We start from the raw sequence: 26,248 nt of genomic DNA, 5'->3' as shown, positions 1-26,248 counted from the left end.
CATTCACTGCATTCATAGGGCCTCTCCCCTGTGTGGATTCTCTGATGTTCAGAAAGGGCTGAGCTGTTAGTGAAGCGTTTTCCACATTCACTGCATTCACAGGGCCTCTCCCCTGTGTGGATTCTCTGATGTTCAGAAAGGGCTGAGCTCTTAGTGAAGCATTTCCCACACTCATGGCATTTATAGGGTCTCTCCCCTGTGTGGATTCTCTGATGTTTAGAAAGGGCTGAGCTGCTAGTAAAGCATTTTCCACACTCACAACATTTATAGGGCCTCTCCCCTGTGTGGATTCTCTGATGTTCAGAAAGAGCTGAGCTCTTAGTGAAGCATTTTCCACAGTCACGGCATTCAAAGGGCCTCTCCCCTGTGTGGATTCTCTTACGGGTAATAAGGTTTGAACTGCAATTGAAGATATTCCCACACTCACTGCATTCACAGGGTTTCTCACCTGTGTGGATTCTCTGATGCTTTATATGGGCTGAATAGTCATGTAAGTTTTCCCCGCACTCAGTACATGTATTTTTTCTCTTTCCCCTGAGGATTTCCGGCTGTGTTGTGGTTTCCTTGCAGTCCTTCTGAGTTCTCCGACAGGAAATATATTTATCCACTTTCTCCCCTGGCTGGTTTCCCTGCTCTTTTTCTGGTCTGTGCTGATTCTCACAGGATTTTCTCTGCTCATGACTCCTGGACTCATTTCTTTTTGATCTTTGCGATAATGCTCTGTGTTTATCCACTTCCTCAGCATCTTCCTGCTGAGAATTCTGCTCCTCTTTGTCACATGCCATTGCATCACCTGCTGTGATAGAGACAGAAACCTCAAACAGGGATGGAAAGGGGAAGGCCAAACCAAAACAAGTGCTTGAGAGAGGTCAAATAATAATCAGGAACTGAACTCTCCCAAACTCTTCCCCCAAATGTAGTAGTAGGATTTTATGTTTGTATTTTATATAATTTAGAATGAAGAATAAAGAATAAGAATAAGAATGTAGTATGTATTAAATGCATTGGTGTATGATTTGATCATATCCTACCAGCCACCCATTTTGAAAGGAATGGCCTAATGGGCCAATGGGTAGAGATACATCAGCCAGAATCTGTGTCTGGACTGATTTCAAGGCAGTAACAGACCTTTGTGGGTCACCAATTTGTTGCAGGTTTAGCATTTTAAAATAAGTAAAAGAATGCCATGATTGTTTTCTTTTGCATTGGAATTTGATATTCCTGTTCAAAATGGTGTATGTAAATTAATTCTGTTTTGTGTGTGAATGAGAAATGTATGTGTTAAGAGATAAGCGTGAAGGCCATCGCTGAACCAGATGTACGAGGGAGGTACGAGGGAGGAACGAGAGACAGACGCAAGGGCGCTGGGAGGCTGCAACACACCCCTATTGAAATGTCAGAGGAGGGCAGATTGATGACTCAAAAGATGAGACAGGCACCTATCAATGGGGACATGATAGCTGTGACCAAAATGAGCATGGGATAGCTCCCTGAGGGACTTGGTGAAAGAACAAGATAAAGGATGAGAAGGACAATTTAAGAAAACAAGCACTCGTCAAACAATAATTGATTACAGGATGATGGTGCAAAACTCATTGGTCCTAATGAAGGTAAATCACTATATAAACAGGGAGCCTTGCCATGAAACTTTGGGTTCACCCTGCCAAGACTTCCCCAGAGCACTGTGTGACAACCGACGTAACCCAGCTTCTCCTACCCATGATCAACCTAGCTGGCCAGTAGGTTAATCCAGACTCTGGACTGGTAACTATAACATCGACTGTCGGGACAACGTGTGTGTGTGGTGTGTGATTGAATGCTTATGCTAAATGTTGTATCTTCAATAAATGCAGTGTATTGCCTTTTCCCCTGAAAAGGATCCTGTGCGCTTCTTATAAGCATAACAGGGTAACACCTACAAGGTAACTAGCTAGCACATCTTGGAGGGACTGTTCAAATTAAGTGGTTCATCAAGAAACACTTGGTTGACAATGGACCGTGGGAGAAGCCCATCTACACTGAGTGGACTGTCATGTAAATGTGCTGTCTGGAATCTAGGTAATAGCTTCCTTCAATGACTGGGGGAAATTGGGCATGAACATGTGACTTGCCCATGTGACCCCAAACTCCATCTTGTTGTTCTAATTTTCCACAGTAAGAAAAATGGGATGCCCTCCACATGGCAAAAGCTATAAAAGGCCCTGGAAACACCTCCATTTTGTCTTCAATCCTGCTTCTTACCTCTGGAGGAACTCTGCTACAGACTGAAGCTCTGAACAAAGGATTGAATGACCCATCTAAGCTGTGGATGTGTTCCAGAGACTTGACTTAAGCCAGCAGTTTATTCCATCACTGCTATAAGCCTGAACCAAGAACTTTGCCATTACAAAAAAGAAAAGGGGTACTTGTGGCACCTTAGAGACTAACAAATTATTAGAGCATAAGCTTTCGTGAGCTACAGCTCACTTCATCGGATGCATTTGGTGGTTTTTTCCCACCAAATGCATCCGATGAAGTGAGCTGTAGCTCACGAAAGCTTATGCTCTAATAAATTTGTTAGTCTCTAAGGTGCCACAAGTCCTCCTTTTCTTTTTGCGAATACAGGCTAACACGGCTGCTACTCTGAAATTTGCCATTACAGTATGTAATTGATTCCCTTAGCCAATTTTAACTCTCACCTTTCTTTCTTTTTATGAATAAACCTTTAGATTTTAGATACTAAAGGATTGGCACCAGCGTGAGTTTTGGGTAAGATCCAAGTTGTATATTGACCTGGGAGTGGCTAGCCCTTTGGGATCAGAAGAACCTATTATTTAATGACATTGGTTGTATTAAATACTCATATCTGAATCCAGTGTTTTTGGTGGTGTTATAAGAACTGGAATGCCTGAGAAAACTGCCTTTATGTTTTCTTGTTAGCCAGTGTGATGAAACAGGAGTTTACTTTTGTGGCTGGTTTGGTCTATTTTATAAAAGGATAACCATCAGTTTTGTTTTGTGTTTGCCCTATTTCTCAGCAGTTTGTCCTGAATTTGGCATCCTTAATTCTGACCCACTAAGGCACGGTGACAAGGTGCCAAGGGAGGGGGCTGCGTCATGGATTTACAGGAAGTTAGATGACCCAACCTTCATACGGTCTCCCTTGGGCCCGCCCTCTTTAGGATATGTCTACAGTGCATCAGGAAGTCAGCCACCTTCCAGGCTGGGTCTCACACTAGTGCATTAAAAAATGGCTGTGGAGACATTGCTTTGATGTTAGGGCTCTGCTTGGAGCTCAGACCATCCCGCCCACCCACCCCCCTCAACTCCTGGCTTTAGAACCCAAGCTGCAGCCCGACGGCAGCTCCACCATTATTTGTAGGGAGTCTACGTGGACTCTGGCTGGGAGGCAGCTTCCAGATGCAGTGCAGACATACACTTAATGTGCGACATGCTAGCTTTAGCTTTTTCAAAGGGCTAACCCCTGTTCCCCTTAGAACCACAGAGTTAAAAGGAACCACAAAGGTCATCTAGTCTAACCCCCTACCAAGGTGCAGAATTTGCTGAGTCTAAACCACCAGATGGCTCCAGCCTCCTTTTGAAAACATCCAGGGAATAACTTTCCACAACCTCCCTAGGCATCTGTTCCATTGTCCTACTGTTTTTCCAGTTAGGAAATTTTTTCTGAGATCTAATCTAAATCTGCTGTTCTGTAGTTTGAACCCACTGCCTCTTGTCCTGCCCTCCATGGCAAGAGAGATGAACTGTTCTCCATTCCTTGTATGGCAGCCCATAGCGAGGAAGACCAGCAGGGACCACAACCTGCCCCTTGGGCTACAGAGCCAGGAAAGCCATGTCCACTCCTCCGGAAGCGGAGGGGCAGGACAGGAAGCGGAACTACAAAAGGAGGGACTTGTAGCTCAGTTGGCCTGGAGCGGCTGAGGAAGACAGACGCTTATCACCCACTGCCAGAATGGGACACCAAGGAGCTGCTTGGACTGCCGCCAGATGAATGGCCAGACCAACCAGGGTCACCGGCAGTTGAGGTGCCGACGAGCTGATGGGCCTGCTACAGACCACTGATCCCAGGGAAATGCCGGCCAGAGGTACCAAAACCCTGGGGATTGTAGGAAGTAGCCCAGGGAAACTAGACCATCGTCTGATTGAGTGTTGGCCTCACACTAAGTCAGTGTGTTGTGGGTGGATCCCCGCTGATCCAGTGGCAGACTACACTGCCACTGTTAGGGCCTTGGGCTAGGACCCAGTGGAGTCAGGTGGGCCAGGGTCTCCCTACCTCCTGCCACCCAGCCTGTTGGGTGGTAGCCTCCCCATCTTCATCCAGGAGGCCTGTGTTGGTCTACCATCCACCCAACTAGGATGCCAGGCTGTTTGGTGCTTGCCCCTGCCTGAGCCCTAGACTGTTTGGTGCTCGCCTTGGGCAAAGCCCCTAATTGTTTGCTGTCCCGCCCTGACTGAGGGCCTGCGCTTGGAGACTTTGCAGTTCTGCCCTGATTGCAGGCCAGAGCATGGACTGTTGGTGCCCAGTCCTTCCTGAGGGCCAGGCACCATAGACTCACTATTGCTCAGCCTGGATCAAGTGGCCTGAGCTTTGAAGACTGATAATCCTCCCTTAATTGATTGCAGTGCTAAGAGCATGACAGTGAGGTGGCATGGCCTCCCTCAGAGATAGACCAGGAGGGATGGCCACGCACGCTTACACAGCCTTTCGAGTATTTGAAAACGACTATCACCCCCCAACCCCCTTAAACTCTTTTTTTCCAAACTAAACACATCCAGTTACATCAGCCTTTGCTCACTGGCTTGTGTTCCATCCCTTTGATCATCTTTGTCACTTCCCTCTGGATTCTTTCCAGTTTCTCTACATCCTATCTAGTCACTCGTGACCAAAACTGGACATAGGAGTCCCCCTGAGGCCAAATCAGTGCTGAGTACAGCATTACTGTCACCATCTGTGATTTGCATGCTATCCTTCTGTTAATGCATTTGCTTTTTTTTTTTTTTTTTTGCATTATCATCACACTGTTGACTTTATGTTGAGGTTGTGATCCACCACAACTCTCAGATCCTTCTCAGCAGTGCTGCTGCCATGCCAGTTATCCCCCAACCCGAATTTGTGCATTGGGTTTTACTTCCCTAAGAGTAGCACCTTACACTTGTATTTGTTGAATTTCATTTTGTTGTCTATAGCCCAGTTTGCAAATTTATCAAGATGCTCTATCCTCCAAAGTGTTGCTAACCCCACCTAGCTTTGTGTCATCTGCAAATTTGATCAGTATGCTCTCTACTCCTACATCCAGGTCATTAATGAAGATGTTAAATAACAGTGGACCCAATACAGATCCCTGTGACACCACACTTGAGAAATCCCTCCCATCTGACCTCACTCCATTAATAGTTACTCTTTGTTTTCGGTTGTGTAACCAATTATATATTCACTGAATGGTAGTGCCGTTGAACCTGCATTTTTCCAGCTTACTCAGGAGATTGTGTCCAAAGCCTTTTTGAAGTCCAGGCCTATTTTAGCCACCAAACTAAATCAAAGAAGATGATCAAGCTGGTTTGTCACACTATGTTCTTAGTAAATCCATGCTGGCTGCTATCAATTACCCTTCATCCTCCAGGTATTCACAAACTGAATATTTTATACATTGCTCTAGTAGCTTCCCTGGTATTGAGGTCAGGCTGAGTAGTCTATAGTTCCCCTTTTCCCCCTATACTTCTCCTTTTCCCCCTTTGTAAAGATGGGCACTATGTTAACCCTTCTCCAACCTTCTGGAACCTGTCTTGTCATCTGAGTTTGCAAATATTGCCAGACGCGCTGAGATTTCATCAGCTAATTCTGGGGTGAACAGCAAGAAAGGAGATGGCGAGAGGGCTAGCTTGGGGGATTAAGAACTCTGTTCTAGACATTTGAACTGTTGAGCTTGAGTTGATGGCTAGCCATCCACAAGGAGTCATCAGAGGGAGGCTCAGATTTCAGTTTCGACAGAAGGAGACAGGTCTGGAGTAGACCGGTAGATCTGTGATTCATCAGCATAGGGACAGTAGCTGAATTTGTGTTTGTGGGTGAGATTTCCCAGAGATAAAGTGCAGAGAGGAAGAGGAAGTGACCAAGGACTGAGCCCTGTAGAACCCCCACAGAAAACCAGAGTGTGTGTGTGGGGTGAGGACGATCTTCCTAAATACACGCTGAAGAGTGGTTACAGAGGTAGGAGGAAAGCAAGGAAGAAGACAAGATGTCAAGAAGACGACCATGGTTAGTGGTATTAAAAGCGGCTGACGGGTCAAGAAGAATAAGGATGGAGTGCTGGTTCTCAGTTTTGCTTAGGGAGAGGGCATTAGAGACTTTGGCAAAAGTATTCTCAGCGGAGGGCCCCAAATATCTGCCTCCCTGAAACCTTCCCTTCCCACTGCCACCAGATCCTTCCTGCTCCTTGGAGCAACCACTCCCCATACCCTTCCCACTATTCTCAGTCTTTTCCACTTCCAAGTATCCCAGATCTCCTACCCAATCCTCCCCCTCCAACACCACCACCGCTGGGACCTCCTTTTCTCCATTCCCAGTCTCCCACTCCCCCAACCCACCACACTACATGTTCCCAGGAAATTCTGTCTCTGATTCCTCACGTCCTCTTCCTTCCATAGTACCCATCCCTCCCTGATTCCCTCTAGTCTAATCTTCCACATACCTATCCCCTTCTCCCACTACACTCAGGCTTCCCTACCTTGTGGCACCAAACAAGCACTAGTGCCCCCATCATCTTCTCCCCTCCCACGGCTCCCTGCGCTCCTCTCCTCTCCCCCACAAGAACTCCTGACTAGGAACCTCACACTGCTCTCACCGTCATTGCTTGGCGGGGTCAAGAGGACTTGCTCTGGCCACTGTCTCTGAGCTACACCAATTCATCTGAGTCAGAGCCGTACCACTGTTAATTCTCAGACTATGTGTATTGTGCATTTTGTTTGCATTCTGCAGGAGTTCCTCTTAGATGTTTCCCCCTGATTCCAAAATTTCAGGGCTGACAGCAATATTTTCAAGTGTTTTAAAATCCACTTGCAGACTCTGGCCTCTTCTGAGCTGCAAAGTTTTGTCAACATAGCTCTATTTGTTAGGGATGTAAAAAAGCACATTTTAATTGATATAATTATGCCGGCAAAATCTCTCATGCAGAAACAGAGTGCCAAAAAAGTCCATTAAAAAATGAGGAAATCAAAAGCCCCCAAACTATCTAAATAAGGAGTACAGGTTGCCCAGTTCTGCTGCATGCCTTTCCACTAGGTGTGTGGTGGCTAAACGCAAACTTCTGAAAATCAGAAAAGGAAGAGTTAATATACACACCAACCCTAAAATGTAACCTTAACTCTGCCCCTAGCTCTGCAGCTGGCACTAGCCACTGGGAGTGGCACAATACGGCTGGTGCAAAGGTTAACAATCTAACAAAGGAAGTGGAGGTTTCTCCATTTCTTGAAGTCTTCAAGTCAGAGTGGATGCCTTTCTGGGGGAGGATTTAGTCCAACACAACATGTTCAGTTCAGTACAGTAGTAACTCGATGAAATTTTATGACCTGTGTTATATAGGCGGTCAGACTAGATGTCCTAATAGCCCTTTCTGACCATGAAATCTCCGATTCTACAATAGATATGAAGGACTAAGAACATGCCATTGTTTGTGTTGTGTTACAGGAGGGAATACCAGCATTTATCTGCATGCCCCCCAGCTGTGTGCACCGTGTCAGCTGTAGCTGTAACTGGATGATGGAGGGAGTAGTTTGAGTAGCTTGGCAGAGCTGTGACCATGATATGAAGGGAGGTGCATGTGAACCCTGAGGGCCTAGTCTGCCCCATTTCAATGCACTTAATGGGCTGTTGCTGACATAGGGCAGAGTAGAGGTGGCATTGTGCGGGTGGTGTGAACCTTAACTCTTCATTTCCCCTTCTAATAACCAAGGACACAGGAATCCTTACCCAGGGAGGTCACATTCTCATAATTCTCCTGCATGATGTCTCTGTAGAGGGCTCTTTGACGGGGGTCCAGCAGAGCCCATTCTTCCCTGGTGAAATACACAGCCACCTCCTCAAAGGTCACCGGCCCCTGAAAGAGGAAGTGTCCAACAGTCGTTACCTGCTGCCCCAGACACAGCCCCACTATTCATGGAGGGACAGGAGTCAATCAAATGGAAGCTCTGGCAGGCTCACAGTCAGCAGAGTCCCACCCCCATCCTGCTCAGAGCAGCCAGGGGGCAAAACAGGAAGGGAGATAGAGATCCCCTAGTCCCCTCCCAGTAGACAGAGGGGGAAGGGTCTTCTCATTCATCACACACCTACAAGCCAGAGGCTGATACACGGGATGGGGCCCCCAGCAGGCTCCAGGGTTGGCTCCACAATAGGAATGTGCAAAAAGAAAAAGGAGGACTTGTGGCACCTTAGAGACTAACAAATTTATTTGAGCATAAGCTTTCGTGAGCTACAGCTCACTTCATTGGATGCATTCGGATGCTGTAGCTCATGAAAGCTTATGCTCAAATAAATGTGTTAGTCTCTAAGGTGCCACAAGTCCTCCTTTTCTTTTTGCGAATACAGACTAACACGGCTGCTACTCTGAAATAGGAATCTGAACACGCTTCCCATTGCCAGCAGCTGAAAGGAAGAGGAGGGGTTATCTACTCTACGCCCCACTGGTGAGTAACTCTCCCCCCCCCCCTTTCATATCTCATAGCAGCCTCTGGCGGGTAGGTTTATGTTCTTCCACTGGGAATCTGATCCATTTTCCTAGCACTGCCCAGTGTTCCCCCACCAACCCCATTTTACAAATAGGGTAATTTCCTCCCCCAAACCCCTACGTCTATTCCCGGAATCCAGGACTTGGGTTCAACAATTCCCAGCAAGTTTGTCACATGCCTTGTCCCCCTCCCTTTCTCCACCCTGGGTATTTCCTGTCCCCATCCCACCTCCAGACTGAACTCCCCCGAAGATCCCAGGCCCTCAGTAATTCCTGCCCCTCTCCCTCCAGCAGGAACCCACTAGCAACTCCGCAATAATCCCTACCTGGACTTGCTCCACTACAGCCAGTTCCCTTCCCTGTCCCGTAGGAGGCTGGGACAATGTGGAGCCAAAGGTGCATATTACTCTGCCACCTGTCAGGGTGAGAAGAGTGACAGGGAAGATTTCAGAAGGGCCTCTAGTTCCTGTCGCATCATGATTTGCCCCGGCCCTTTCCCTGCACAAGATGTTTCTGACTCGCATGCTGGGAAAACAGTCCATCACTTTATCATAGCCCAGACCCAACCCCTCCCACCAGCACTAAATCCATTGCACTCGTTTTAAAACCCTGAGAGCAACTCCCCCAGTGGTGCGGACCAGGCGGAGACAGGGACAAGTCAAAGTCTGCCCAGTGTAGGTGCAGTAAATGAAGGGAATTTTGCTGGCGGTATTAAGCTGGAAGGCATTGTCAATAGACACAAATAGTGGACCATTAAGTGGGGCTCACTTCTATTTTATGTATTACGTTCCTCAGCCTCATGCTTCAGGGTTTCAGCCACCACTGCCAGGGGTCTGGAAGGCACTTCCCACCCCCCCCCATTGTGTTTTGAGAGGTTTTTTTTAAACTCCTTCCTCTGAAGATTCAGGAACAGCCAGAGAAGAAGACAGGATATTGGGCAGGGTGGACCAATATCAGGAATGCCCAGAGAAGAAGACAGGATATTTGGCGGGGTGGACCAATATCAGGAACTCCCAAAGAAGACAGGATATTGGGCGGGGTGGATCTCTCTCTCTCTCTCTTTGTGCTCCCATGCTTAGGGTCTAACTGATCACTATAGGTGGGATGAGGAAGGAATTTTCTCCCCAGGTCAGGTTGTCAGTGACCTGGGGGTTTTTCATCTTCCTCTGCAGCGTGGGGTGTGGGTCACTCACTAGGATTACCCGGAAATAACTCACTTAACCATTTCCCTGCCACTGCAGGGGTCTGGGGCACTGGTGCATCTCAGTCCCCCACCCCATTCTCTGTCTGGGGCATATAACAGTTGTGACGGGGCAAGGCCAGATGGCTATAGAAAAGTAGTGGGAGATAGATATATTAGCTCCAGCCTAAACAAATCCCTGCTACCAGGTTAAGTGAAATGGCAGCTGCTCCAGGTCAATTAAGACACCTGGGGCCAATTAAGAACTTTCCAGAAGGCAGGGAGAAGGCTAGGTTGATTGGGATACCTGAAGCCAATCAGGGGCTGGCTGAAACTAGTTCAAAGCCTCCCAGTCAGTCAGGTGGGGGTGCATGTCAGGAGCTGTGGGAGGAAGTTGCGTGGTTGGAGAGGCTGAGTAGTACACACCATATCAGGTACAGGAAGGAGGCCCTGAGGTGAGGGTGAAGTGGAGCTTGAGGAAGTGAGGGCTGCTGTGGGGGAAGTAGCCCAGGGAATTGTACATGTCACGTTTCTAAAAGGTCAGCTACCATAGCTGATACTATTAGGGTCCCTGGGCTGGAGCCCGGAGTAGAGGGTGGGCCTGGGCCCCCCCCCCCACCTTTGCCCCCTGATTAATCACTGAGACTGGGAGACAATAGAGACTGTGCAAGGAAGGATAACTTCTCCTTCCCTCCCTCGCTGGCTTATGATGAAAATGGCTCAGTAGACTGCGACCCTTGTCTCTAGAGAGAGAAGGGTTACGTGGAGGGTCACAGTGAGCCTCTGAGGCTAGCAAAATCCACCAGGAAATGCGGGACCCACGGAGGCAAGGACAGAGCTTTGTCACACAGTCTAGTCTCCTGTGGGCTGCAAGACTTTGGTCTCACTCCAGCTGTTGTGTTTAGGGTATTGTAGGAGCCGGGGCTGGGTGGTGTTGGCAGCCAGTGCTAGACAGGAGTCTAACTGATCCAATGGTCCCTTCTGGCCTTAGACTTTGACTGGATGTGGGCAGGTTTGGGAGCTTGTGACCTTCCCACCCCCCACTTATTTCTCCTTCATTTTCTGTCTTGTCTTTCCCCCTGTCCCCTCCCTCTGCCTGGGAGACTTAGTGACCAACGATCTCTTGCAATTGCTGATAGCACTGAATGCCAGTTTGGATCCAAACTTTCTGCCTCGTCCCCATCTCTACTAACCACCAAAGGGGTTTCAGTCTCACTGGCTGTGATACAGGCAATGAAAGGGTTACTGTGCACAGCTGCAAACTGCCTAATTTCTCAGCTGAAATAAGTAAGCAAGTACCACTTATTGCAAGTCAATTTTTTTCTGACCCCGGAACGTTTACTAAAAAAGTAAAAATAAAACATGTATCCATGCCGAGTCTCTGTATAACTTGTATATTTCAAGAGGCTGACAGAATACTTGACCGTAATGAACAAGGGAATGCAGGAGTGGGGAGAGTGAGATTTTCTTTGCTTTGGATCATAATGAAATGCTCAACACCTCACAGCCTCCTGCCTGCCTTTCCTGAACCCCTGGGGGTCGCAAACCACCAGCCGAGAAACACAAGCCTAGATCACTATTTTGTATCATCATTGACTACGTCTGGAAGGAGAGTGCTACATTGTATCCAAACAAAGCATGAATGAGCCAAGTGCTATGGCATATATGGACCAACCCTGGGAACTGTTAATTCCAATAACACCCACGTTTTGAACTCTCTTCCTTACTTCACTGTAAAAAGAATATGAAAGTTCATAAGATCTTACAATACCCTATAGCAACAGGTTGATGAAAATTAGGTTAAATTATTTTCAGCCATGAATGTGTTGCACAGGTACAAGAAGACCAAATACAAAAAATTAAATTAGTCCAAACAAAAGGGGGCTAATGATGTCGTTCAGGGACAGTACTAAGAACATGCTTGGAGAACAAGAAAACATAGGAACAAAGTTACCTATGCCAAATTTGGCCTTAGGGACATGGATTTAAAAACAGGGAAGAGGGATGAAAGAAAATCATCTATCAGCTTGGCAAGATTGATATCATCATCACAACTCATCCAATGTTCCTCAACCCAAGTCAGAAGAAGCAAACTGATGATCCACGATTCTTAATTTTCATTTTTTAAATTCTGTTATATCCTGTTCCTTTCTCACAAAGGCTGTAAGGGCTTGTCAGTTAAAATATATTCCAAAGAGACCCATTGCTCCAGTGAGTAGTGACTTTCTTAAAGTCTCTAAATGCTTGTAAGTTAAATTATTTTCTAAAAGGACCCCTCAAAAGAGCAGGATTAGTAATGAAACTTACTCTGTTCCCCACAGGCCACTGCCTCTGTGCCTTTACTCTCTGGTGTAACGGCTTTCAATAATTCTAGTTCTGCTGAAGATGTTCCCCAGAAATTAATTATCCCAGGGATGAACAGCAATGTATTGGGGGGGGGGGGAAAGCGGGAAATTAAGATTCTATCTTAAATGTATAAAATCATTCCAGGAAACTTTCAAATACATGTTTAAAAAAAGCTCAGCCTTTGTATTTTTTAAAAAAACGTCTCCAGCAGACATTCAAAAACAGGAAAAGTTGTCAAAAGCTTAGCGGTCTTAAAAAAAAAAAAAGCTTTAAAATCAGACTATGTAAACTTAATTACTAAACACTTAATATTACCGCAATTAAAAATGCCAAAATAAAATTACTAAAATTAATTTAATCAATAAAAAATGCAATCATCAAAAAAAGTAAAAGCAACAAAAAATTAGAGTACTAAAAAATCTTGCAAAAACTGTATATGCTTAAAAAGAAAAGGAGGACTTGTGGCACCTTAGAGACTAACACATTTCATAGAATCATAGAATATCAGGGTTGGAAGGGACCCCAGAAGGTCATCTAGTCCAACCCCCTGCTCAAAGCAGGACCAAGTCCCAGTTAAATCATCCCAGCCAGGGCTTTGTCAAGCCTGACCTTAAAAACCTCTAAGGAAGGAGATTCTACCACCTCCCTAGGTAACGCATTCCAGTGTTTCACCACCCTCTTAGTGAAAAAGTTTTTCCTAATATCCAATCTAAACCTCCCCCATTGCAACCTCCCCCATTTATTAGAGCATAAGCTTTCGTGAGCTACAGCTCACTTCATCGGATGCATTTGGTGGAAAAAATGCCGACCATTTCCACCAAATGCATCCGATGAAGTGAGCTGTAGCTCACGAAAGCTTATGCTCTAATAAATGTGTTAGTCTCTAAGGTGCCACAAGTCCTCCTTTTCTTTTTTTGCGAATACAGACTAACACGGCTGCTACTCTGAAACCTGTATATGCTTAAGTGACAGTGAAGAGCTAAAATATTTAAGTGACAAGTCAGCTGAAAATACAGTGGTGCAAGAACAAAGTAACTTCACTTCACATTGTTCCACAGCTTCCAAGGGCTGGAGGCTGCTATCCCCCACCACTAAAAGGGTTATTGGTTTGAAATCTGCCCATGACCCATCAGAGACAGACACGTACCTGTGTCGCTCCCCAGCTCCCGTCGCAGCGTCTCTAGGGGAAGGAGAGGACGGGAGAGGTGAGAATTCAGGCCCTCGCATCCCTGGGGAGGTTCCCACTGGTTATTAATGGAACCGCTGTTAACTACGGGACAGTGACACAGACCGAGGCCCATAACGCAGCCGCTGCAGACAGAGCCAGCCCCACAGGGCGACCCGCTGAGCTGGGGCTACGAGTTGGAGCCCAGGATCAGTGACATCACTAGAGTCCCCGACTTCTCCCCAGGGTGCGGGTTGCTCTAACCAGAGGAGACCCCCACCCCCAGGCTCTAATTCACCTTTGAATCCCAGCAGCACCTCCTGCAGGACGGCATTTTTCAGAGAGAAATCGCTGAGTCTCTTCTCCAGCTCCGCAAACCCCGGCTCCGGCTTCCAAAACGTCCCGTCCTCCCTGCTGGGGAAAGGAGGAGGGGTGAGAAATAGGCCTGATCCCCAGACCCTGAGCCCAACAACCCCCAAACTCCAGGAAACCTGGATCTGAGCTTTGTAGCCCGAGATGGTCATTGTCATGGCGAGTCATCCGCCCTCAACCCTATGCTCTCCAGAGAGATGGGAAGTGGGGAGGCACTAGAGCAAGGAATGGAGACATTGTTCAGGAGCTTTCTCAGGGATGCTCTGGTTCTGTGAGGTGCTGAGCCACCTCCCACGCTGGTTTACTGCCGTAACAAGGGGCACTAGCACTGGGATTATATGGAAAGGGAGGAGACACAGACCAAAGCGTGGGCAGGTCCTACACGCTGACAGTGGCCACAGACAGAGCTCAGGTCTTCAGCAGGGAGTGAACCTGGGCCCTTTAATGCCAACCCCCCCCTGCCCCCCACAAGCCCTTCAGTTGAAGCAGTAACCCTGGGGCATCCAGCTCATTTGGCAGAGAGGGTCATGTTGCACTGTCCGTTATGGTCAGTTTAGGACTCTGTGCCCTGCTCCATTCACAGCAGAACACCCACTGCTCTCCATGGGACACCCACGTACAAAAGGACAAGGTGAGAATCTGCCCTTCGCATCGGAAATACAATTTTAATTCTTAGTATTTTGCTAAGTCTTTGTCTGTCACACTCAGTGTCACTCAGGAGGAAAACAGCCCCCTCCTGGACACCCCTGTAGGGCCCCCGATAGTTCTTCCCTTCCTTTCTCCATTTCTCTCTTGCTTCCTTGTCCTTGTGTCTCTCCTCTGTTCTTCCCTCCCCAGAGCAACCCAACCTCTTTGCACCCCACAAAGGCTTCACTCCCTCCCCCTCCCCTTTCCACCCGCTCAGGTGATCAGCCAGGGAACAACATCAAAGTGTCGTCCACTTCAGTTGACACGCCGATGACAATGACGGGGGACAGGAGAAGGAGGACTTGTGGCACCTTAGAGACTAACAAATTTATTAGAGCATAAGCTTTCGTGAGCTACAGCTCACTTCATCGGATGCTCTCTGAGCTACGGCTTCGGGCAGCCCCAGCAAGGCAACACTGTCTCCGTTCACGCTGGGGAGATGCTGAGGGCCAGCGATTCACTTTAAAAAAATTCAGACGCTGAGTTTCTGCGCCCTCTGAATACGTGACGCGGCCACGTTGGTCCGGGAGACAGGCCAGGTCTGTCCCATCGGCCCTGTGTCTAGCAGCCCTGCTGCGACCTCCTTAGCGATCAGACCGTAAACGGCTCTTCTCCTACCTGAGTCAGCCACTACGGGAGGCAGAATCACATGCTCCAAGGGCAGGGGGCAGCTTCCTATTCAGTGCAGGTATCAAACCTAACGGCCCATGAGGGGGAGCAAAATGGAGCCCAGGACTTACCTGTCCCCAGTGCTCCCAGCACCCTAAAGAGGGAGAGAAAGAGGAGGCAGTCAGGGGCGGTGTCCCTGGGCGGGGAGGCTCTGCAGGGGTCACCCCTGAAGCCTCGGGTAGTAGGGGAATTTCAGGTTTACATTCCCAGAGCAGCTGCCACCCCCCTACCAGGGACTTTCCCCTATGCAGCCCCAGCAATCCCTGCTGGCAGGGCGCCACTGTGGAAACCTTCTCCCCAGGCACTTTACAGGCAGAAGATATTTCTCTGCATTGAGAGCCCAGTTCCTCCAGCGCTGAGAGACCCAGAAGGCCCCTGGCCCCACTAAACCCATTAGCCTGGTGTGAGTGGGGCCTTAGGCCTGGCTCAGGACCTCAGCATGGTGGGGGCGAAGATTTCATCCTCCAAGTGAAAATGCAGACAGACATTTCCAGGAGAGAAGGTCTTGGGGCTGCAGCATCCTGGTCACCCAGGACCCATCCCTGGTGCCGCTGCCAGACTCACTGTGTGACCTTGTCCAGGGCTCTGCCCCTCCCTCTGCCTCACTTTCCACATTTGTCCCATAGGAATAATGCCCCTGACCCCACTCTGTGAAGTGCTTCGGGGTCTAAGGCTGAGAAGCGCCTATAGGAACGGTGCGTGTGATCATTGTAACGACAGCCTGACCTGCAGGGGTTGGCTCAGCGGCTGCTGCCCCTTCTCTCCTCCCCGCTCACTGAGCAGGGGCCGGCAGACGCCCTCATCCCTTCTCTGGACAATGGCTCTCTCTAGCTCTTCCAGCCGGGACAGCAGCCCCTGCTCCTGCTCCTCCAGAAACCCTCGCAGCTCCTGCCACTCCCAGACCAGCTTCTGCCTCTCGGCTGCCGTCTGGTTCTGCAGCAGGGAGAGGGGTGGCTCAGTAACAGGGGAACACAGAACATAAGACCGGACATACTGGGTCAACCAAAGGTCCATCTAGCCCAGTTTCCTGTCCTCTGACAGTGACCAATGCCAGGTGCCCCAGAGGCAATGAACAGAACAGGGAATCACCAAGTGATCCATCCTCTCTCTCCCATTCCCAGCGTCTGGCAAACAGAGGCTAGGGACACCATCCCTGTCCATCCCGGCTAATAGCCATTGATGGACCTATCCTCTATGAACTTATTTAGCTCTTTTTTGAACCTGTTAGTGTCCCGGCCTTCAACATCCTCTGGCAAGGAGTTCCCCAGGTTGACTGTGCATTGTGTGAAAAAATACTGCCTTTTGTTTGTTTTAAACCTGCTGCCTATTCGTTTCACTGGTTGACCCCTAGTGCGTGTGTTATAGGAAGGAGTAAATAACACTTCCTTGTTTACTTTTGCCTTACTAGTCATGATTTTATAGACCTCTACCATACCCCCCACCCCCTTAGTTGTCTCTTTTCCAAGCTGTTCAGACTCGGGCTTTGTCTACACCGGCCCTTCGTCGGCAAAACTTGTCTTTCAGGGGTGTTAAAAAATACACACCCCAGTGACAAATTTTTACCCATGAAAAGTGCTGGGGTGAACAGCACGTTGTCAGCAGGAGCGCTCTCCCACCGACAAAGCCACTCATGCGGGGTGGAAGTTTTTTGTCGGCAGGAGACCTCTCTCCTGCCGACAAACAGCAGCTACACGGTGCGCCTGTTAGCAGCACGGCTGGAGCGGCACAGCCGTGTCCCTAAAACTGCACAGTGTAGCCATAGCCTCAGTCTTATTAATCTCTCCTCATACGGAAGCTGTTCCCTACCCGTCATCATTTTGTTGCCCTTTTTTGAACCTTTTCCAATTCCAATATATTTTTCCTGAGATGGGGTGACCACATCTGCACCCACTGTTCAAGCTGTGGGCGCACCATGGATTTATACAGAGGCAATGTGATGTTTTCTGTCTTATTATCTCTCCCTTTCTTAATGATTCCCAATGTTCTGTTGGCTTTTTTGACCGATGCTGCACCTTGAGTGGATGTTTCCAGAGAACTATCCACAATGACGCCAAGATCCCTTTCTTGAGTGGTAACAGCTAATTTAGATCCCGTCATTTGCTGTGCATAATTGATAGGACTTTTTCCAATGTGCATTACTTTGCATTTATCCGCATTGAAATTCATCCGCTCGGTAACCGGGGAGAATCATAAATGCGCCTCGGGGCGGGTGACAGAGTTACTTACCCGAACACGCGTTCTCTTGCGGTGGGGGGGGACGTTCATTCATCCCAGGAAGAGAGGAGGGATAAGGGCCGGGGTGAGCTGTGCATCGCCAACAGGAGGGACGCTTCCCTCCAAAACCTCATCAACTTGCCCTGAGCCAAATCCTCCATCTCGGCAGCCCACATTTCCTCCCCATCCCCACCAGCTGCTGGAAAGGATCCCCGGCCACTGGGACATGCAGGCGGCCCGTGGGCAGGGGCTCTGGGCGAACACAGACTGAGCCTCTCCTGCACCCTACGGGCATCATGTCACCCCTGTGTCGGACCCTGCAGGCTCCCTGGGCTCCAGGGGGGACGGTTCCCCGGCTAAGGCTGGCAGGGGTGGGCCCTGCCTTCACCGGGTCCTTCTTATGCCGGGCAAACGGACGTGGCAGGAACCCTGGGCACCTACCAGCAGCTCCTCGCTTCGCTGCTTCTCCTCGGCTTTGGCTGCTTCTCTCTCTTTCCCCAGAGGGGCCCGACGCTTCTGTGGCGCCTCCTGGAAGATGGGGAGAGAGGATAGGAAAATGCTACAAACGCCCCCCCCGCCGCCCCCAGCTGTCAGATTTCAGGGCCCGTCCTGCCCTGCAGACTCCTGTACAGGGTCGACAGGGACCAGCTTTTCCCGAGAAAACGCAGGGCCCCAAGCTGGGTGCAGCCCAACCCCCAGCTCCCCCCCCCCCCCCCGTCCCCAGGGGCCTTACTCACATCCCAAGCAGCCACCTTTAGACAGCCCCCCCCCCCCACTTTCCCCGGCTCCCAGCCCCAATGCTCCCGCCGGGCCAGAGCGGAACGGGGAGCCCCGCAAACATCCCCCCCCCCCCGCGGTCGCCCGCTCTGAGCCCCCCCGTAAATCGACTGGCCCCAGACTCCCAGCTGCAAGAATCCCCAGCACCAGCCGCCCCCCCCCCCCGGCTCCCGCGGCACCGGCCCGGGACACTCGCCCCCCCCCGCCGCCCCGCTCCGGCCGCGGGGATCCGCGAGCCGAGCCCGGCAGGAGCGTGTCCGCCCCACGCGTGTCTCCGGCCCCCCCGGCCCCACCGCGCTGCTCCCGGCCCCGGCCATGGCCCCGCTGCAAAAACAAAGGTTCCCCGGGAGGCGGGGGGGGGACGGGGGCAGGAAGGGGCGGCTCCTCCCCGGGCCTGAGCCCTGCCCCGCCGGGCCCCTCGCAGGGCGTTTGTGACACTCGGGGAACCCCCCCCCCCTCAGCGGCGGGGGGGGGGGGGCGGATCTGAGCAGGAGAAAAACAAGGGGGAAGGGGCTGGTTTTGAATCATAGAATCATAGAAGATCAGGGTTGGAAGGGACCCCAGAAGGTCATCTAGTCCAACCCCCTGCTCAAAGCAGGACCAAGTCCCAGTTAAATCATCCCAGCCAGGGCTTTGTCAAGCCTGACCTTAAAAACCTCTAAGGAAGGAGATTCTACCACCTCCCTAGGTAACGCATTCCAGTGTTTCACCACCCTCTTAGTGAAAAAGTTTTTCCTAATATCCAATCTAAACCTCCCCCATTGCAACTTGAGACCATTACTCCTCGTTCTGTCATCTGCTACCATTGAGAACAGTCTAGAGCCATCCTCTTTGAAACCCCCTTTCAGGTAGTTGAAAGCAGCTATCAAATCCCCCCTCATTCTTCTCTTCTGCAGACTAAACAATCCCAGCTCCCTCAGCCTCTCCTCATAAGTCATGTGCTCTAGACCCCTAATCATTTTCGTTGCCCTTCGTTGTACTCTTTCCAATTTATCCACATCCTTCCTGTAGTGTGGGGCCCAAAACTGGACACAGTACTCCAGATGAGGCCTCACCAGTGTCGAATAGAGGGGAACGATCACGTCCCTCGATCTGCTCGCTATGCCCCTACTTATACATCCCAAAATGCCATTGGCCTTCTTGGCAACAAGGGCACACTGCTGACTCATATCCAGCTTCTCGTCCACTGTCACCCCTAGGTCCTTTTCCGCAGAACTGCTGCCGAGCCATTCGGTCCCTAGTCTGTAGCGGTGCATTGGATTCTTCCATCCTAAGTGCAGGACCCTGCACTTATCCTTATTGAACCTCATTAGATTTCTTTTGGCCCAATCTTCCAATTTGTCTAGGTCCTTCTGTATCCTATCCCTCCCCTCCAGCGTATCTACCACTCCTCCCAGTTTAGTATCATCCGCAAATTTGCTGAGAGTGCAATCCACACCATCCTCCAGATCATTTATGAAGATATTGAACAAAACGGGCCCCAGGACCGACCCCTGGGGCACTCCACTTGACACCGGCTGCCAACTAGACATGGAGCCATTGATCACTACCCGTTGAGCCCGACAATCTAGCCAGCTTTCTACCCACCTTATAGTGCATTCATCCAGCCCATACTTCCTTAACTTGCTGACAAGAATGCTGTGGGAGACCGTGTCAAAAGCTTTGCTAAAGTCAAGAAACAATACATCCACTGCTTTCCCTTCATCCACAGAACCAGTAATCTCATCATAAAAGGCGATTAGATTAGTCAGGCATGACCTTCCCTTGGTGAATCCATGCTGACTGTTCCTGATCACTTTCCTCTCCTCTAAGTGCTTCAGGATTGATTCTTTGAGGACCTGCTCCATGATTTTTCCAGGGACTGAGGTGAGGCTGACTGGCCTGTAGTTCCCAGGATCCTCCTTCTTCCCTTTTTTAAAGATGGGCACTACATTTGCTGAAGCATCAGGACTAAATGCAGCCCTGGCATCCGAGTTCAGCTCTGGGCGGGGGGGGGGGCTTGACACAACCCGCCTATGGGCCCCCTTTGGAGAAAGCGCCTAAATCCCATGGCCACAACCCTCCCGGGCACCCTGGTGGGGAGCTCCCCAGGGAGGCGGCAGAGCGGCGCAGCCCATAACCCAGAGGTGGAGGGATCGAAACCATCCTCTGCTAGCTGGGGGTGGTGGGGTTGCCCCTAACCCTGGAAACCCCTGGGCCGGCCTTTCTTTCTTCCACATAGGAAACAGGAACAAATCCTCTCCCTCTTTACCCTTCCACAGCCCTTAAAGGAAGGACTAAAGCCCCAGCAGCACCCTATCCCACTGAGTCCCCCCCCCCGCCCCCCGTAAGGAGAGAGATGTGCGATGACTGGCCCTGTCTCAGGGTTGCCAGCTTTATGCAACTTTTGGTGGTGCCCGGAAGGGGTGCAAGTCGTGCCCCTTCCTCCCCGCCACAGCTCTGCCGAGGGCTCTGGGCGGGCGTTTGGGCGCAGGAGGTGTGGGGCAGGGGGTTGGGGTGCAGATGGGGGGGGGCACTTGCAGGCTCTGGGAGGGAGTTTGGGTGTGGGTGGGGTGCAGGACCTGGGCTGGGGCAGCGGGCTGGGGCGTGGCACGTATCTTGGCAGGCTCTTGAAAGTGACCCGCGCCCCCATCTGGCAGCAGCTCCAAAGTGGGGGGAGCGGAGGGTCTCCGGGCGCCGCTGCCCGCAGGCACCACCCCTGCAGCTCCCATTGGCCGCGGGTTTACAATGGCAGAATTGGCGCTCGGCGCAGGGGCAGTGTGCAAGAGACGCACCCCACAGGGGCCGCAGGGATGTGCCGGACTCTTCCGGGAGTGGCGCTCCGCATGGAGCAAGGGTGGGCAGGAAGCCGGCGGCAGGGACCCCTGGGCCCTTTAAAATCACCCGCAGCCAGCTGCTCAGGCGGCCCTGGGGGCAGCCACACCGGCCGCTGCTGGAGTGGCCCTGGGCAGCTGGCTCTAGGGCCCACCTGAGCCGTGGCCAATGTGGCTCTCCCCAGGGACCAAATGAGCAAGAGTAGTGGGGGTGGCAGGAGCAGACAGAGCTCCGTGGCTCCCGGCAGCTGTCCCAGGGCAGCCAGAGTGGCAGAGGGCCCCCCAGCAGTGGCCAGAGTTACAGTGGGCTCCCCCTCCCCAGTGGCACAGTGGGCCCCCTGGAGCTTCCCCTCCCCGCAGCTGGTGCTGTGGGCCCCCCCACATTTCCCCCCCCCCCTCAAAGATTCAATCAGGGGTATTTATGGTATAGGTCGGGAGCCATGATTTTTTGTTTCTTGCCCATGACCTGTCCCTGACTTTTACTAAAAATACCCAGGATTAAATCGTAGCCTTAGCTACAACTTCAGGCACATGATTTCTTTTGCAGGAGGGCCTTTTTTCCTGGAAAAGCAGGGGGGGTATTTCCTGGGTAGAGTCAGCCTGATTCATACGCTGCAAGCCATCTGCAAGCTTCAAACTTTACTCCTGGGGGAATTCTGTGCCACCGCACACGCGCAGAATTCATGTCCCCCGTAGATTTCTTTACTTCCCTGCAGAAAAATGACTTTCTGATGGGGAAGCAAAGGGAAGCCACAAGAGTTTTTGGCGGCACTTCGGCTGCGGGTCCTTCAGTGCCGCCGAACACACCCGGAGTGAAGGACCCACCGCCGAAGACCTGCCTCTGCTTCTTCCATTCCAGGTCGTCGGCGGCAAGGGGTTCTTCTGCTCCATGTCTTCGGCGAAGTGCCCCGAAGACCCAGAGCGGAAGGATCCCCGCCGCCGAAGATCCCAGGCCCCCTGAATCCTCTGGGCGGCCCTGGTCCCAGGTTACTGAGTGGGGGCTTGAGCGGGTTCTGTGTTGTGTTGTTAAAAAGGAACCCCTAGATATTGAACCCGGGCCGTGTTGCTGCCGACTCCAACGGGCAGAAGGGTCACAGAAAGAAGCAGGGGAGAGGAGCACCAATGAATGTGTCCCGGGAGGGGAGGAACGGGCCTGGCATGAAGGAAACACCTCTGCCCTTGGCAGAGAGGGGGATTTGTGATGTCCTGGGCTTTGGAGACCGAGGCCCACAGCACTGGAATGATCATCCCAGGGATGGGGCAGTACATGGAGCGGGGCAGATTTGGGAGCTGGGAACCCCTCTCCCCACGTATTTCCCCTGCAGGCCCTTTTCAGGGTCTCTCTCTCCCCTTTCCCTGTGTAACCCGGTGCTTCTCAAACGTTTTGAATTGGTGACCCCGTTCAAAGCAAGCCTCCGAGTGCGCCCCCCCCTTTATACATTCAAAACACGTATTTTATATTTAACATTATTTGTTCTTTAATCGATTCTTTTTCTTTTCTCACCACTTTTATATTAAGCCTAAAACGCACTTTGATTGAATTATTGGCATAAGCAGAAAAGGGGCTTTAAGATAGTTAATGTTTAATACTGGGGGTGCCAAGACATTTGGTCCGTATCACTTTTCACAGCAGACTTTGCGCTCCGTGGCCACCCTCACTTCTGCGCTGCTGCCCCCTGCAGAGCTGGCTGGCTTGTGACCCCCCCTATAATAGCCCCCCCGCCACACGAGTAACCCCAAACTCTGAGAACTCCTGGTCTGCCCCCGCCCCCGTCTGGCGGGGACACTTGATCCCTGTCCCGTTCCCAGGGGGCACCTTCTCTCCTGGAGCTGGATCGGCCCCTCCTGAGGGGAGCCAGAGCCGGGGGGGGGGGGTCAGTGAGGCCAGCAGCGCTGGGGGGGCAGAGATGGGCTGAGGAGGGGCCGCTTGTGCAGAAACACTTCCCTGCCCGCCCCCAGTGCTCCCCCCCCATCCCCCGGGGCTCAGCAGAGCCGGGGGCTATCGGGGGGGTGGGGGCGAGTCCCAGCCCCTGCAGACAGCCCCGGCGAGCGCTGCAGCCCTGGGTGGGGTTTGCCGGGCACAGGGAAGGGGCTGGAGCACCCCCGGGAGGAAGGAGGCAGGATTTGGGGAGAACAAAGAGCCGAGAGCATCGGACCCCGGGGGGGGGGCAGCTCCTCAGAGACCAGACGCTGCTGCCTCCCTTGTGACCCGGGGTCTGTGCTGGGGGGGAGCCCGTCATTAACCCCTCCGTGCCCGGCCACAGTCGGGGGGGGGCTTTTCTCCAGCTGGGATCAGCCCCCCCCTGCTCCCCGGGGGACCGGGGGCCCAGAGCTGCTGCCATCATTAAGGCCAGAAGGGATCCTTCTGCCAGCCAGTCTGACCTGCTCCCACTGGGCTCTCCGCTGTGTCCAGTGACCCGTGTGGATAAAGCGGGTCTTCCCGACTGGTACCCCCTTCCCCGCGCGGGCAGAGGGGGGCCAGCCCCGGGACAGAGAGAGAGCCCCCCGAGAATGGGATGGTGACCACGTCTCCCAACCAGGGGGGGCAGGGCGCTAGGGAAGAGGAGGAAGAGAGGGAAGAGGGCGTGAGGACAAAATGGGGGCCGGGGGCAGATCTCCAGAGCTCTGAGCACCCCGGGCACGCTCCCTGCAGCATCCCTGCTCAGGGTCACTTCCCTATGAAAAAGCTGAGGAGCAGAGAGCGGAAAAAACCCAGCCCCTGACTCTCCCTGTTCCCCCTGCTGCAGGAGTGTGCTGCCCTAGGGACAGTGTCAGGGGGAATCCCGCCCCCCCCCCAAAGGGGCTCCTTTGGTCCTGGTCTTTTCCAGTGTTTGATTCACACTCTGTTGCTGGGAGGCTTTGAAAATGTCTTGGCGGGTTTAGTCCTGGTTGGGGAGGGGGGACAGGGTGGGCGGCTGGAGGACAGGGGCAAGGTCTGTGCTGCAATATGGGGACCGAGCATGTTCCCAGCATGGCAGAGCCTACAATCTCTGTCTGCAGGGAAGGGGCCTGGGGAAATCGTGACGTGAAATGAACTGAAGCCTGTTCTGAAACCTCCGCAACCGCCCTTCTCGCCCTGCCAGGCTGCAGAATGACGCCCACGTCTCACTCCGGCTCATCCCACCCTCCCACGGGACTGGGAAGAGAAACGGCTGCAGTGGAGGTTAGCGGGGGGCTGTTGGTGGGTTCCTGCTGGAGGGAGAGGGGCAGTCAATACTGAGGAGGTGGCAACTTCTGGGGAGTTAGGTCTGCAGGGGGTGAAAGGGAAAGCTTCTCCAGGTGAAGAAAGGGAGGGGGACAGAGGGCATGGCTACACTTGCAGATGTAGAGAGCTGTGAGTTAAACCCACCTTCATAGAGTGCAGTAGGGAAAGTGCTGCAGTCTGTCCACACTGACAGCTGACAGCGCACTGGTGTGGCCACATTTGTGGCACTGGCAGCGACATTGGGAGCGGTGTGTTATGGGCAGCTCTCCCAGCATGGAAGTGACTGCAACATGCTTTTCAAATACGGGAGTGGCATGTGACAGGGAGTGTGTTGTGTGTATGTGGGGGGAGAGAGAGTGGGTTTCTGGGGTGCTGAGAGTGTGTCAGCATGCTGTCTTGTAAGTTCAGACCCCCCTCCCGCACCACCTCTCTCACTCCCTCGTTCACTCAAAGCAAACAGGTTTCAGAGTAGCAGCCGTGTTAGTCTGTATTCGCAAAAAGAAAAGCAGTACTTGTGGCACCTTAGAGACTAACAAATTTATTTGAGCATAAGCTTTCGTGAGCTACAGCTCACTTCATCGGATGCATTCGGTGGAAAATACAGAGGGGAGATTGATATACACACACAGAGAACATGAAACAATGGGTTTATCATACACACTGTAAGGAGAGTGATCACTTAAGATGAGCCATCACCAGCAGCGGGGGGGGGGGGGGGGGGAAGGAGGAAAACCTTTCATGGTGACAAGCAAGGTAGGCTAATTCCAGCAGTTAACAAGAATATCAGAGGAACAGTGGGGGGGGTGGGGGGGTGGGAGGGAGAAATACCATGGGGAAATAGTTTTACTTTGTGTAATGACTCATCCATTCCCAGTCTCTATTCAAGCCTAAGTTAATTGTATCCAGTTTGCAAATTAATTCCAATTCAGCAGTCTCTCGTTGGAGTCTGTTTTTGAAGCTTTTTTGTTGAAGTATAGCCACTCTTAGGTCTGTGATCGAGTGACCAGAGAGATTGAAGTGTTCTCCAACTGGTTTTTGAATGTTATAATTCTTGACGTCTGATTTGTGTCCATTCATTCTTTTACGTAGAGACTGTCCAGTTTGGCCAATGTACATGGCAGAGGGGCATTGCTGGCACATGATGGCATAGATCACATTGGTAGATGCGCAGGTGAACGAGCCTCTGATAGTGTGGCTGATGTGATTAGGCCCTATGATGGTATCCCCTGAATAGATATGTGGACAGAGTTGGCAACGGGCTTTGTTGCAAGGATAGGTTCCTGGGTTAGTGGTTCTGTTGTGTGGTGTGTGGTTGCTGGTGAGTATTTGCTTCAGATTGGGGGGCTGTCTGTAAGCAAGGACTGGCCTGTCTCCCAAGATCTGTGAGAGTGATGGGTCGTCCTTCAGGATAGGTTGTAGATCCTTGATGATGCGTTGGAGAGGTTTTAGTTGGGGGCTGAAGGTGATATATCTACGGTATAACCGCATTTGCTCCAACCCCTCAGACAGAGACAAACACCTACAAGATCTCTATCATGCATTCCTACAACTACAATACCCACCTGCTGAAGTGAAGAAACAGATTGACAGAGCCAGAAGAGTACCCAGAAGTCACCTACTACAGGACAGGCCCAACAAAGAAAACAACAGAACGCCACTAGCCATCACCTTCAGCCCCCAACTAAAACCTCTCCAACGCATCATCAAGGATCTACAACCTATCCTGAAGGACGAGCCATCACTCTCTCAGATCTTGGGAGATAGACCAGTCCTTGCTTACAGACAGCCCCCCAATCTGAAGCAAATACTCACCAGCAACCACACACCACACAACAGAACCACCAACCCAGGAACCTATCCTTGCAACAAAGCCCGTTGCCAACTCTGGATTATGGGGATTAAGGGGATTATGGGACGTTTCCGGAGGCCGATCAGAAGCGCGGTAATGCAACACCTCGTCCACACTGGCGGCGCGACGCTCCAGCGGGGGCGCAGCAAATGTTATTCCACTTGCCGAAGTGCAGTACCAGCAGCGCTGTAGCCACAGAGCCAGAGCGCTCTACGTGCCTTGCCAGTGTGGACGGGGAGTGAGCTAGGGCA

General features: G+C 51.5%; 1 protein-coding gene across 45 annotated transcripts in view; it reads right to left on the bottom strand.

Moving 5' to 3' along the window:
* LOC119849376 (zinc finger protein 420-like) overlaps positions 1-26,248 on the bottom strand; it is a 3,142,523-nt gene that overhangs the window by 1,189,427 nt on the left and 1,926,848 nt on the right. For 7 of the 45 annotated variants that reach the window (XM_043503737.1, XM_043503744.1, XM_043503747.1 and 4 more), the window contains exons 1-5: positions 15,866-16,193; positions 15,211-15,233; positions 13,710-13,825; positions 13,394-13,426; positions 9,047-9,135 (exon numbers count right to left, since the gene is read on the bottom strand). The exons of 6 other annotated variants lie outside the window; for them this stretch is intronic. In XM_043503737.1, coding sequence (XP_043359672.1) covers positions 9,047-9,135; positions 13,394-13,426; positions 13,710-13,825; positions 15,211-15,233; positions 15,866-16,153 — 549 coding nt within the window. In that variant the 5' untranslated portion in view covers positions 16,154-16,193. Of the gene's footprint in view, positions 1-298; positions 797-7,966; positions 8,094-9,046; positions 9,136-13,393; positions 13,427-13,709; positions 13,826-15,210; positions 15,234-15,865; positions 16,234-17,794; positions 17,924-18,524; positions 18,532-23,655; positions 23,663-26,248 lie in introns of those variants that run through there. 32 more of the 45 variants (XM_043503738.1, XM_043503752.1, XM_043503751.1 and 29 more) reach the window with 24 other exon arrangements.

The sequence above is a fragment of the Dermochelys coriacea genome, chromosome 28 (genome assembly GCF_009764565.3).
Source record: "Dermochelys coriacea isolate rDerCor1 chromosome 28, rDerCor1.pri.v4, whole genome shotgun sequence".
NCBI lineage: Eukaryota > Metazoa > Chordata > Testudines > Dermochelyidae > Dermochelys > Dermochelys coriacea.
This window is presented reverse-complemented; position numbering and strand designations above follow the sequence as displayed.